General features: G+C 37.3%; 1 protein-coding gene across 4 annotated transcripts in view; it reads right to left on the reverse strand.

Annotated features, from left to right (window-relative positions):
• The window catches only part of LOC306985353 (cadherin-like protein 26), a 146,028-nt gene that overhangs the window by 30,527 nt on the left and 101,865 nt on the right, over window positions 1-13,636 (reverse strand). For 3 of the 4 annotated variants that reach the window (XM_079587512.1, XM_079587515.1, XM_079587514.1), the window contains exons 2-8: window positions 11,181-11,234; window positions 10,344-10,439; window positions 7,349-7,504; window positions 7,054-7,201; window positions 2,806-2,981; window positions 2,599-2,727; window positions 973-1,158 (exon numbers count right to left, since the gene is read on the reverse strand). In XM_079587512.1, coding sequence (XP_079443638.1) covers window positions 973-1,158; window positions 2,599-2,727; window positions 2,806-2,981; window positions 7,054-7,201; window positions 7,349-7,504; window positions 10,344-10,439; window positions 11,181-11,234 — 945 coding nt within the window. The remainder of the gene's footprint in view (window positions 1-972; window positions 1,159-2,598; window positions 2,728-2,805; window positions 2,982-7,053; window positions 7,202-7,348; window positions 7,505-10,343; window positions 10,440-11,180; window positions 11,235-13,636) is intronic. The other variant, XM_079587513.1, reaches the window with a different exon arrangement.

Below are 13,636 nucleotides of genomic sequence, written 5' to 3' on the forward strand. Positions count from 1 at the left end.
ACCAAATATATTTGTTTCATTGGCATTAAAATATAAATTATTATTTGGATTAAATTAATTTTCAAACTTTTAGATATTAAATATCACAATAAATACAAAAACAAAATTACACACAACATCTAATATCACTGAATATCACTTTTGTCTGAAAAAAATAAGCCTTTTACACTCTAAATCAAACATTTAACTGTTTATTTAGTGCAATCATCCAACATGGTGTTGATAAATCATCCAGTGTAACATCAATTCGTTGAAAAAAAGTGTAACATCAACATTGAAAGCTCCTTAAAAGACATGCAAGAAAATGTAACGTCCATTTGCAACAGTAAATCAAACTGTTTTTTTTATTTTTATTTTAAAAAATGTACCCCCCCAAGCAGCTTTACAAAGATAACAGGAAAATAATGCAACAAAGTTTGTTTCCAGAAGAAAATATAGTCATAGTCCATCTTAAGTTGTTGTCTAATTTTTGTTGTAAAAAAGTTTAATTAATTTAGTTGTCATCGTCCAGCTCAGTTCAGTTCTCATATATCAAAGTGAAATCTGGTGCTGTAGATAGTTTAAAATGTCAATCAAGAAAATTGAACATCCATTCTACTTACTATAGTTGTGTAAACCAGTTCCCAGTGATGACTTCTATGTTCTCATATGACTTAATATTCAGCAATATTATTGATTTGACAGCACAACACTATTGGATGAGAACTGAACTGAGCTGGATGTTGACATCAATGTTTTCCAGCTGCTTTATGGCGGAAGTGAACTCAGTTATTCTTCAACCGAACTGAATAAACACTGAACTGATTTCAACTGATCAATTGTCTTTCTAGCTGCTTTACAGCAGAATTGAATTATGTTCGCATCATTAATCATTACCGGTTTAGCAAGGTGACGACTTCACTTCTCTTTGAATACACCCGATAGACTTTTCTTAGAAGTGAATGAAATATTAAAGGGAACAGTGGCATTTACCTTGATGAGAGTCAGCACGCCTTCATTGGTTTTGGGGTCTGTCTCGATCTTATAATTTCCATCTTCGTTGCCCTTCAGGATGGAGAACACCGCTCGTGACGCAGGCGTGTTCGGTGTGTCCTTGTCTGTGACGCCAATTCTTAGGATCTCCTTGTTTGATTCCATTTCCATCACTTCAATGTTGTACTGTTTCACACACAGATACATTCATGTATATCATATCACACAAGCTTTGAAACCAAAGTACTCAATAAAGCCGTCTATTTAGTAAGGGTACAGTGTCATTTCTGCACCATAAGCAGCATCAATTGACAGTTCGCAAAGACCGGCCCCCCTTAGTTACTGTTGCTATGTCCGACAAGCTACGCCGCTCTCACACACACACACACCATGTTCTCATGCAGTGAAAAATACATCGCGGAGCAGAGAGGACACTGACAGACAGGACAGACCAGGTTACTTTTCAGTTACTTTTGATATTAAACAAAGTCTCACCTTTCAAATTTGGTCATTTTTTAAAAGAAATTTAAACAATAAATACCGTTTTGTGGCTCTTTAATGTGTCTGTCAGGTCGCTGTAGAGCCTCAGTTAAAGCTGCTTGTGAACCGATCATCTCTTCCTTCTAGTTCATTTATAGCATCAAATAAACATGAATGAACATCAGAAGGAATGTTGTTTTAACCACGGAAAGCGTCAGTACACTCCGCTTCTCAAGTTCAAATCCTCCCATGTTAATCTACTAACTCTCCTGACTGCTTTGTCGGACAAAATGGCGGATGGCGAAGTATGATTGGTCAGATCACCTGTCAATCAAGCTCCCTGCGAAGGGTCAATTGCAACTGTACATAAAATTATTTGCTTGATTTGCCCAGACAAAAACCCCACGAGTGTTGCTATGCGGTTGCTGAGGAATTCTGATTGGTTTTGAGTGAGTTGTTATGCAGACCAGTCGACTGTTTACTAACAGGTTTCCTAAACACACTGCCCTTCTGTCATTGGTCCGCCAAACAGACTGTTTTGCCCTAAACTCATGCCATTGGCTGACCCGATGTTGCTATATCAGAAGGCAAACAGTCATGTTTTGAAAGCACCACACAGTCACGATTGCCAAGTCCTCGGAGTCCATGTGTTTACTTTTTTCCCCTTGCAGGTTTCTCGCCAGTTTTATATATTATTAACTATATAAACTAACTTCACAACTTTCACTTGCACTGATATAACAACATATTTTCTTCTTACTCTGTAAATGCACCTATACATTTCATATTCTTCAATCTCTTAATCTTCTGCAGAATAGATAATTGAATCGATTAATTGAATTGACAAATTAACCGTCTTGCGAAAAGTGAATGGTGAATGTGGTTGGCTGTTTGCTACTGATGTCACACTTTCATGTGCATGTACTCCATGAATCAAGGGCCTGAGTTAACAGAGAAAGTTGATGACCAGTGTAATAATGGTAACAACAAAGCATGAATGGATTGGTTTGGTTTTGTCAACTCGAAACTAATCCCGTAACCCTTTGTTACAGAGTTTCATGGTACGGGCCCCTGGAAACCCTGGTCACAGTAGTTACACTTTATTTTTTTTATATCAATCTGCAAAGACGGTCCAGCCTGACTCACCTGGGTAGAGTTAAATTCTGGTGCATGGGTGTTGGTATCTTTGATGTCCAGAAAAATAGTTGCAGTTGAAGACATTGCAGGCGTCCCTTGATCCTTCGCTTCAACTAGCAATTTATATGTTTTTGCTTTCTAAAATACAAGAGACAGAAGAGATAAAAAAAATACTGAAAAATGCTCAAAGCATTTGCCTTTCCATTAGTTACTCACATCATAGTCAAAGCATCCCGAGAGGGTGAGCTGTTTGATTTTAGTGGTACCCGGCATGTCCTTCAGGGAAATTTTTGGTAATGCAGGTTCTTGCGACACCACCCTCATGGTGAACTGGGAATTAGGACTCTTCGGATCATCATTGTCATGAGCTGATAGGGTTGCTGGCAGAAGGCCTGTTCAAACAAGGATGATTACAATATAGAGCATACTGTATCTATGCTAGGCATTTAATGGTAACAGTTTAGTTTCAATTACTGCTCCTTTTGAACTGGGGAGGAAGTTTTGACTTTTAAGTTATTGGGCCCTATTTTAAGGATCTGAAACGCAAGTATCAAACGCGGAACGCAAGTAACTTTGTGGGCGGATCCCGGGCGCTGTTGCTATAAATTACTCTTGCGCCCGTTGCATATCTAAAATGTGTTGGTCTGAAGTCGCTTCATTATTCATAGGTGTGGTTTGGGCGTAACGTGAAATAAACCAATCAGAGCGTCCTCTCAAATTCCCTTTAAGAGCCGGCGCGCTTGTTCCATGGCGGATTGATATTATAATGGCGAATTTGCCAGCGCACGCCAGGAGCGGTTCACAGCCGAGGAGACCGACGTTCTCATCAGGGCCGTAAAACACAGTGACAATGTATGGGGATGATGGGAGAAACCCACACAAATTAGCTTCGGTTAAAGAGGCGTATAATAATTTGGGTAAATGTCTATGCCTATATGTAATTTATGCCTATTTCTTCACATCTTCATGGACACAACAATATTTTTCCTTGTAATAATGTATGATTTGCAAAAATGAAAACTGCTGCGTCCGTTTAGATAAGAGAATCAAAGTGTATGCGCGTTGTTCGCACGCTACATTATGGCCAAGCACGCGCTAAGGTTTTTCCTGGTCAGTGGCGGAATTGCTTTCTAAAACTGCAAAATAGCACCAGGGAACTTTTGCGCCGGAACACGCCTCCTCTTTTCGCTGAACCGCCCCCGCGAGCGCAAGTTCATTCCCTAATTTACCGACGTGCGTCTGTGGAGGGAAAAGTCCGCTGTGCGCGGGTGCAAAATAGGAATGATACATGCGTCGGTGTCCAAAGTCAATTGCGCTGGGTGCAAAATAGGGCCCATAGACTCCAGTTGCAAATATTACAGTGAATTATTGTATCTGAAATGAAAAAGATCAAGAACAATAAGACTATAAAGAAAGGTCTAAGAGAAAAAATAAGCTGCATTCCATAATTCTAAATGGAATTGTGATGGGGTTGCTCACTCTCCCTCCATCTTTTAATCCTCATGTACCCGGATTAAAGGACAATTCCGGCGAAAAATGAACCTAGGGGTAATACACACATGGTTACCGAGTCGATCGTTCTCTGGGATGCGTTTTCATGATAATCGAATGTAAAGAGTTTTATCTCTAAAAACTGATTAGCTTATAACGCTAGTGCTGTATATGTATATGGGGCATCGAATATAAGTAAAAAGAAATCGCTAGTTAATACCACTAACAAGGCTCGAAATAGCCCCACACCAACACGGTAGCATAATGAGGGTCCCTACATGCAAACCGAAGCATTGAGAACTTTGTAAGTGTACAGAAAGTTTAATAAGGAGATACTTTATAAAGACAGTACACGTCGCATATACAGGCAGGAGCCATCTTTGGAAAACAGTCTCGACCAGTCGAGCCACGAACGCAGTGCTACGTGAGCTGAACTGTGACTTCGACCAGCTCACTTAGCACGGCGTACGTGGCTCGACTTTTGCGCTGGAATTGTCCTTTAATGTAGACGTAACGTAAACTTAGTTGTATTATTTTCCTGTTATCACTGTAAAGCTGCTTTGAAACAATCTGTATTGTAAAAAGCGCTTTATAAATAAAGGTGACTTGACTTGACTAAAATTCACAACACGGAGCTTCCAACATCACGAGTCAACATCCAATTTCTTTACAGCCGCAGTGTGTAATTTCTGTGCTGCCAAATGGAATTCATGTTTTCAAACAGATTTCCAGGCCAACCCCCCCATCTGCCATTGGTCAGCTAAATAGTTAATTCCTCCCCCAAAATCACACCGTTTGTTTAATCAGTGTTGTATTGAGCTGGTCTGGATGCTCAAACAAATAGAGCAATGTTCTGTCAATGTTTACACTTTTCAGGAGAAGTCACCTTACAAATGGCTAACTTATAATAGTTTCGGTAACACTTTAAAATACGGATCCTTCGTTAATGAATAACTACACAGGAACAAATGAGTAACACAATGTTAACAATCTAGTAACTACAGTTAACTAACAAGTAACTCTGATTAACGAATTAGTAATTAATAGCACACAGATTTAAGTGGTAGTTCACTATTAACTAATCAATAACTACTATTTTTTTAATACTTCCCAGAGAACTACTGAATTTTTTACAGATTTAAGTGGTAGTTCACTAATAACTAATCAATAACTACTATTTTTCAATACTTCCCAGAGAAATAATGAAAAAAATTCACAATTCATGCAAAACTTAATAACTAATGCAGGAAAAATGACTAGCACTAGATTAACATTACTGCTAGATACTGTACACTAATTATAAATATGTAATAGCGTAGCAGACTTATGATTTGGGAAAGCTGTCAATAATTAGCCTATGCACTGTTGTCTTTTAGAGAACTATTCATAAACTAAATAATTTTTAAGAATTGTTTTTATAAATGCACTTGTCTGGAACACTTACCCTGTGGTCGATTTTCCGGCATTCCTCTGGACTGGCTTTGAATAACTAGACTCATCATGGTGAGTACTGGAACATACTGAGTCATCAGCCATCCAAATACCAGTTATTTTATTATTTAACCTACTTCTCAAATGTCAAATGTCTCTTTGCTCATATATATATATATATATATATATATATATTTGTGTATATATATCCTGTGAATGATTAGATGATTCTACCCTTTCGGGTTGGCTCTTCATTAGTAACTACAGCATGGAATCATGATAACTAGTAATGACTCAAGTGTTAATGCATACTTCTATAGGAATTATTAATTATTTGGATCTGTATTCTAAAGTGAAGATCATGTTAACTAACAAGTAATGACTCAAGTGTTACTACATACTTCTATAGGAACTACTGATTATTTGGATCCGTATTCTAAAGTGAAGATCATGTTAACTAACTAGTAATGGCTCAAGTGTTAATGCATACTTCTAAAGACATTTTCTAAAAGTATAGTATTTAAAAGTTCACAAACAATATCTCATACGCTTGAAATGACTTGTGTTTGGTATTCCTATAGAAGTATGTAGTAACACTTGAGTCATTACTAGTTAGTTAACATGATCTTCACTTTAGAATACGGATCCAAATAATTAATAATTCCTATAGAAGTATGCATTAACACTTGAGTCATTACTAGTTATCATGATTCCATGCTGTAGTTACTAATGAAGAGCCAACCCGAAAGGGTAGAATCATCTAATCATTCACAGGATATATATATACACACACATATTTATATATATATCTACATATGAGCAAAGAGACATACATAAAAACACTTTTGAGAAGTAGGTTAAATAATAAAATAACTGGTATTTGGATGGCTGATGACAGTCCAGTACTCACCATGATGAGTCTAATTATTCAAAGCCAGTCCAGAGGAATGCCGGAAAATCGGCCACAGGGTAAGTGTTCCAGACAAGTGCATTTATAAAAACAATTCTTAAAAATTATTTAGTTTATGAATAGTTCTCTAAAAGACAACAGTGCATAGGCTAATTATTGACAGCTATTACATATTTATAATTAGTGTACAGTATCTAGCAGTAATGTTAATCTAGTGCTAGTCATTTTTCCTGCATTAGTTATTAAGTTTTGCATGAATTGTGAATTTTTTTCATTATTTCTCTGGGAAGTATTGAAAAATAGTAGTTATTGATTAGTTATAGTGAACTACTACTTAAATCTGTAAAAAATTCAGTAGTTTTCTGGGAAGTATTAAAAAAATAGTAGTTATTGATTAGTTAATAGTGACTACCACTTAAATCTGTGTTCTATTAATTACTAATTCATTAATCAGAGTTACTTGTTAGTTAACTGTAGTTACTAGATTGTTAACATTGTGTTACTCATTTGTTCCTGTGTAGTTATTCATTAACGAAGGATCCGTATTTTAAAGTGTTACCATAGTTTCTTTATAGAAAGCATTTTAACTGAAAAAATATATGCATGTATGCAGTAATACGTGTTCTCTGAACCTTCAGGATTGTTCTCGGGAACTGGTACACGGAAAGTTTCTGGCGTGAACTTGGGTTTATTGTCATTCACGTCCTTTATGGCCACGTCGAATGACAGCGTTTTGTCCATCTCTTTGCCAGTCTGCCTGTCCAGCACGTCAAAGTCCACCTAGAAAATAATCAAAATGCCACTCTGAACTACATCAACATAAACTAAATCAGTCCATTCTTTGAAATTCCGCTGTATTATTTTGTTAGCATTAGTGTCATATCAAATCCCGCCTGAAATCTTGCTTTGCCACAGGTGAGATCTTACATGGAAGATGGGATTCACTTCCCGGTCGATGGGCTTGAGCACGGACACAATCCCGGTGTTTTCGTCAATGGAAAACAAACCAAGTGGTTCTCTTGTCACCCCATCTCCTTTAAGGCGAAACTTGACAGAGTTGTCCGACTTTTTGTCATTGAACATCTAGCATCAATAAAACAATAAAAAAAATTAGATTCATGCACCATTTATGATTAAATATTTGTTCACCTTTTAGCCAAAATGCATTATTAAAAAATAAATCCATTTTTGATAATCAAGCGTATTTAAACAAACCAAATAACACGATATTACTTAAAGGTGCAGTCTGTAATATTGACAGCTAGCAGTTGAAATGGGTACTGCGGTCCACATTCAAAATATTAATGTGAGTTCTTCCCTCGCTCACATGGGTTGTCAGATTGAGGAGATTGACACCGTTTATTTGCTGTCTTCCTTGGCTACAATACGCTGGGTTTTCCGGCAACTGCCAACGGCGTGTCAAAATACTAATGGGTAAATTGGCAGTGGGCGGAGTCACTAAAACAAAAACAGATATTCCGACAAGGCACATTTCAGAATAACTGGCTGTATCATTGTTTGTCAGAGAAACATGTGTAGCTACTAAGCATTGTGGTGGCGATTTTATGATATTCATTGATCTTTAGTAAAATATAGATGATTCAAAGAATGTCACATGTGTGTCTCTCACTTGTAGTGAGAGAAGATTCTGTTTATATACTTGGGAGGGCAGAAGGGGGAGACACTCCAGAGAACAGACGAACAAGGACCTCTGACCTAGATGTCAGAAGGCTATTTGGTGAAGGGGGGCTTAGTGGGCCAACTAGTGACGAATCTAAACTAGTGTCATGGCTTCCTTGTCTATGGAAAACTACTGGATGGAAAACTACTGGTAGGAAGGCTCTGGCGGGAAGAAGGCCTTGAAACTAAGATAAAAGCTGGTTCAGTCTGTCTGGGGGGGTGTCACTCTTCTGCACGGCGTAACAACTGTGTATTAGACTGCTCCTATTCTTGCAAGAATAAATACTTCTCTTTTTTATAATTTGATTCTGAGTGTCTCTTATGCAGTGATGTTTGTTTGATGAATTTTTGCCACAACAGCATGCTTCCTAAATCTCTGCAAAGATATGTTATTTTTATGCTTTAGTACAGTCAAATACATGCAGCACCTTTAAAGATACTATCAAATCAAAATGGAGTTTTATGGCTTTTAGTTCATGTCTGTTAGCCTTAAGGTCATGTATAGGATTAGCATTAGGATCACTAGAAACTTCCAGCCGAGTGTGTTTGTGCTAAACTGTGCAGGAAATTGGCCCTCCAGGGGCAGGATTGGACACCCCTGCTCACATGTTACTCCTCCTAATAGCATCAGGCATCAGCAAGTAGCATATATGCATGTGCTGTAACTAAAGCCTACGGGCTAGCTATTGTAGGCTTGAAAATGAACAAAGACATTTGCTCTCCAAGAAGCATTTGAAATTCATGAGGGGTTGATAGTGACCAAAGCCTCTGGGATCTGCTAATTGTCACACCTTTAGATTACAGCTGTAATCTTCTGATTGGTTAGTTTGAATGCCTCACATTTGGGTTTCAGTCACATGGTCAAGGAAGGAATAAAAGAAGAGTGTAACTGTAACTGGTGTAGGGGTGTAACAATGCATCGATATGGATCACATGCATAAAATATCGATATATACGGTACCTTTATTTTGACACTCCACATCCTCAGGTAACTTTTCTCAGCTGGAATAGACGCCTGACAAGATTGACTGAACCCTTTGTCACAAAAGCTGGTATTTTCCACTGTCAAGGCATCGCGAGTTCATGTTTTATTATAGCAGAAACGACAAGACCTGAAAAGTCTGTTTTAGCGAATCAGTGCGCAGTATTCAGGTCAGGTGACAAGGCTGCTAGTCACTTTGAAAAGACGCGCTAGTCAAAGCTGACTAAAAGTGATCGAGGACGGATTTCAACGAACTTGATGAACCCGTGATATCTTGTTCGGGGCGTAAAAGGAAAATAAAACCTGAAACTTTTTCGTTAGTGGCGAGGGGAAAGCTCTCTGTGTTGCGTGTACGTTAATCACAACAACAAAGTTTGACAGACGTCTGTAAACTGAGGCCTGAGGAGATCAACGTTACATAGATTAACCAAGTGTTTTATTATGTATCATAGCAATTACTTGGCTTTGTTTAACTCTGAAACATGAAATGTGGGGTTTTCTGCTTTTGCCACACACACACAAAAATATTTTCAATTAACTTTCATTTTATAAGTTACCTGTATTTTTTTAGTTATGATTACTTAATCAAAACAACCCAGCTGCAGTTTGATTGATATTCAAATGCGCAATAAAAAAATATGAACATGAACGGAGTTATCTGTTTTTGCAAACGAACTCTTCTGTTATAGAGATGGCCTAACTCCATTCTTGTTCATGTTCATATAACGTTATCTTGTAAATGTCCCAATTGGGAGAGGGTGAGCAATTTTCAAAGAGTTTAATTAAACTTTCATGTTATATATTTTTGGATGCATTTGTGAGTTAATAAACGTAACTGGTTGTGTACACTTGCCACATAATATCTAAATATCGATTAATCGATCGATATAGCCCTGAATCTAATCGAATCGTAATCGTATTACAGAATTTTTTGAGGTATCTGCAAATGTCGTATCGCTGGCTGAGAGAATCCGTATCGTATCGTGATGAACTGTCCGATTTACACCCCTAAACTGCTGGCTCTTCTTTTCCTCTCTACCTGCGCTCTGCCTTCCATCTCTACACTTTCTTTCTCTCTATCTCTTTCTATATCTCAGGTAACATATTTGCTGGGTACATTTAACTGTGTTTTATATGATTTTATTCAAGTGTAACCATAACCAAAAACTGCTATCATCAAGAGATTTCATGAGGTCTTCACGTTCTCATGAAAAAAAGGCTGAACTCCCCGCACTGGAATCAGTGACTGTGTAAAGTTACCTGTGTTAGCACAAAGGGATAAGGTCCAGGCTGGTTCTCCTCAAGATCAACGGTGGACAGAACCCATCTTCTCTTTGAACGAATAAGAACAGCTTCCTTTGAGACAGAAAGAGATATATTGAGTGATGATCAGTTTCCTTTCTGATTTTGCACTGTAAAGCTTAATAAGTTGAGTCTACTCAAATTAATTGAAGAAACTCATTCCCCCATTTTTATTCAGTAATAGTGCCTTACAAAATTTGTTTTACCAAGTTCGCCTAATGTGGTCTTTCTATTGAATTAACTTAAATATTTAAGGACAGATAACTTAAAAGGCAAGTAGACTTAAAACTAACATTTTATTAAATATAAAATGGGATAAAACATGCTACAGTACATGATAATAATAATAAATAATAAGGAAATTAAAAATATATTTAAAAACATTTAAATAAAATTTCATTCTTTTGATGGTTGAAAATATATATATATATTTTTTTTTTTTTACAGTGCAATTACTTAATATTATTAGGAAAACAAAGCTCAACAGATCCTGAGCGACCTTCATTGGACCCAATACGGGAAGACATTATGGATGAAGTCTGATTTTGTCTGATTTTCTAAATCTCCTGTTTGATAGTAATGTGTCTTTCAAAAATACATATTTCTAGCTCTACATTTCTGTATACGTTTCTGTATGAATGTTACATGATGTAATACATATGTATTCTATTCTAAACCAAGTCTTGTTTTATGGTCTGATGACAGGTGGGAATTTGTTGTTTTAAGGGACAAGTTGTGTCAAGAAGACAGTGAGCTGAGACATGACTTTCGAGTTTGTTTATTTAGATTACCTACCCGCTTTTCTCGATTGGCGGCATCATTTTTGCTGGAAGCGGTCACTTCAACAAGCTGATGAATACACAAAAAACAGGATAATACTAATTGAAAAACATACAATCAATAGTGATAGAACATCCCTCTCAACGTCTGAAGAATGATTGGTGTGCAAATATTTTTACATAATACACTGTTAACATCCACTTAAAGGAACACTCACTTTTTATGGAAATAGGCTCATTTTCCAGCTCCGCTAGAGTTAAACAGTTTTACCGTTTTCAAATCCATTGAGCCGATCTCCGGGTCTGGCGGTAGCACTTTTAGCATAGCTTAGCATAGATCATTGAATCTGATTAGACCGTTAGCATCTCTCTCAAAAAAATGATCAAAGAGTTTCGATATTTTTCCTATTTAAAACTTGACTCTTCTGTAGTTATATCGTGTACTAAGACCGACAGAAAATAAAAGTTGTCATTTTCTAGGCCATTATGACTAGGAACTATACTCTCATTCCTGCGTAATAATCAAGGAACTGCTGCCGTACAGCAGGCTAAACTGTGTGTTCCTTTAAATATGTTGCTCTATTTGACACATTTTGTATCAAGGGTTATTGCTCCATTTACATTAATAATTTATTAGACGCTTTTATCCAAAGCGATTCACAAATGAGGAGAGCAATAGAAGCAGTTAAACTCACAAGGACAACAATATGCAAGGGCTGCGAACCTTCCCCGTTTAGTCTAACAGTATGTGTAATTTTTACGAAGAGAAAAGAAAAGAAAGTGTTAGTATTAATGGATCAAGTGTTGCCAAAAAACATGCATCTTCAGCCATTTCTTGAAAATGGCTACTGACTCTATGTTTCTACCGCCAAAGGGGTCTTTTATCCTGAAAAACATTGAAGACCCCTCCATCAATGCATACCCTATTAATCCATGAAATTACTGGTAAAGCCTTAGAAAAGTTAAATAGGTGTCACAATGAGAATGGTGCTCCCTTAGATTAAATGCTGTTGTGTTTACCATCTGCTAAAGACGAACTACAAAGAAGTCTTTAGAAAAAACGTATGGTTGCTAATTCATAAAAACTAACCAGTCAAAGTGAAACTTTCACTGCAAACACAAGGAAGCAACATCACACCCAGACAGCAAGCCAACATTGAACAAATATTGATTTTGCATCTGAATCATCATTATGGTTGATATTGAAATTTCAATGCAAAATAAATGTTGAATCACCATTAATATATCGATGAAACCTGACGTTATTAATGTTGATGGCACCAACATTGGAACAACATTGATCTATAGTTATCTTTATGATTGATTAAGCATTGATTTTTGGTTTACCGGGCGATTGCCAATGTGTTGAAAAGTCGTTGATTTGACCGGGAAACGACATGTGATTGAAAAGTCATCGACATATCGTTGACCGGGAAATATGATTGCAAATCCATCGATTTGTGGATGACCGGGAGATCAACGGGTGGTAGACCAACGTACTGCTCCGGGACACCGCTCATTACCGACCCGGACCGATACGATCAGGTAATTACTTAATGTTTGCTATTGTACCAAATCAAATAGCCTACTGCTACTCGTTAACATGGTTATTTCCTCGTTAACATGAGTCATGACGCAGTGCTGCAGACATTGAAATAGATTTTATTAAAATGTCTCCACGATCTGCTTTTGAAGAAATATCGTGTTACAGCGCACATTCAGTTCTGTCGCCTCCGTCCCAACACTGTATACAACTCGGCGTACATTCACATCACACGTTAACGCAGCGGTACAGTTACACTCACAGAACACTGCACTTATTCGCAATCACAAAAGTTTATTATTTGCTCGTGCTTTAAAGCTTTGCCGCCGGTTATACATTTCATTGGCCTTATCTGACATGCACTTTTTCTGAGCGCGTAGGCCTATGCTACTGAATTTGTTTCCAAGTGTGCAAATATGTGGGTGTTCTCTGTTTAACTTAAAGGCTAAGTTTTTGCATTGTGCTTGTATTTTCTGTTTTAGACGCTCTTACGGCAGATGGGGACAGCCAGCGTCACCTAATTTACTGGCTGTGCAAAAGTGGCTGTGCTGCGCAAGACTGAGCAGGAGGGACTGGACGACACCAGACACGTCAGAGGACCATGAACTGTAAATTGGCTAAAACGGACAAATAATGAAATAAGGCTAATAAAATGAATTTGTTTTTACCTTAAATGTTGTGGTGTGGTCAGTGTTTTAGGCTAGGCTATAGGCAGCTTTCAAATGTTTCCTCACTTTTTAACATCCTGGTTATAGATAAAGCAGGATATTCATTATAGGCTATTTAATTTAGGGCATTATTTTCGTATGCCTAGCAATCATTTTCTATGGCTTAATAACGATTGAAATTCCATCGAAATCACGTTGATCCTTAGTTCAGTTGAAATTTTAACATTGTTTCAATATTCCTGATAATTGAAATACCATTGA

This window comes from Phoxinus phoxinus (assembly GCF_949152265.1).
Source record: "Phoxinus phoxinus genome assembly, chromosome: 18".
Taxonomy (NCBI): Eukaryota; Metazoa; Chordata; class Actinopteri; order Cypriniformes; family Leuciscidae; genus Phoxinus; species Phoxinus phoxinus.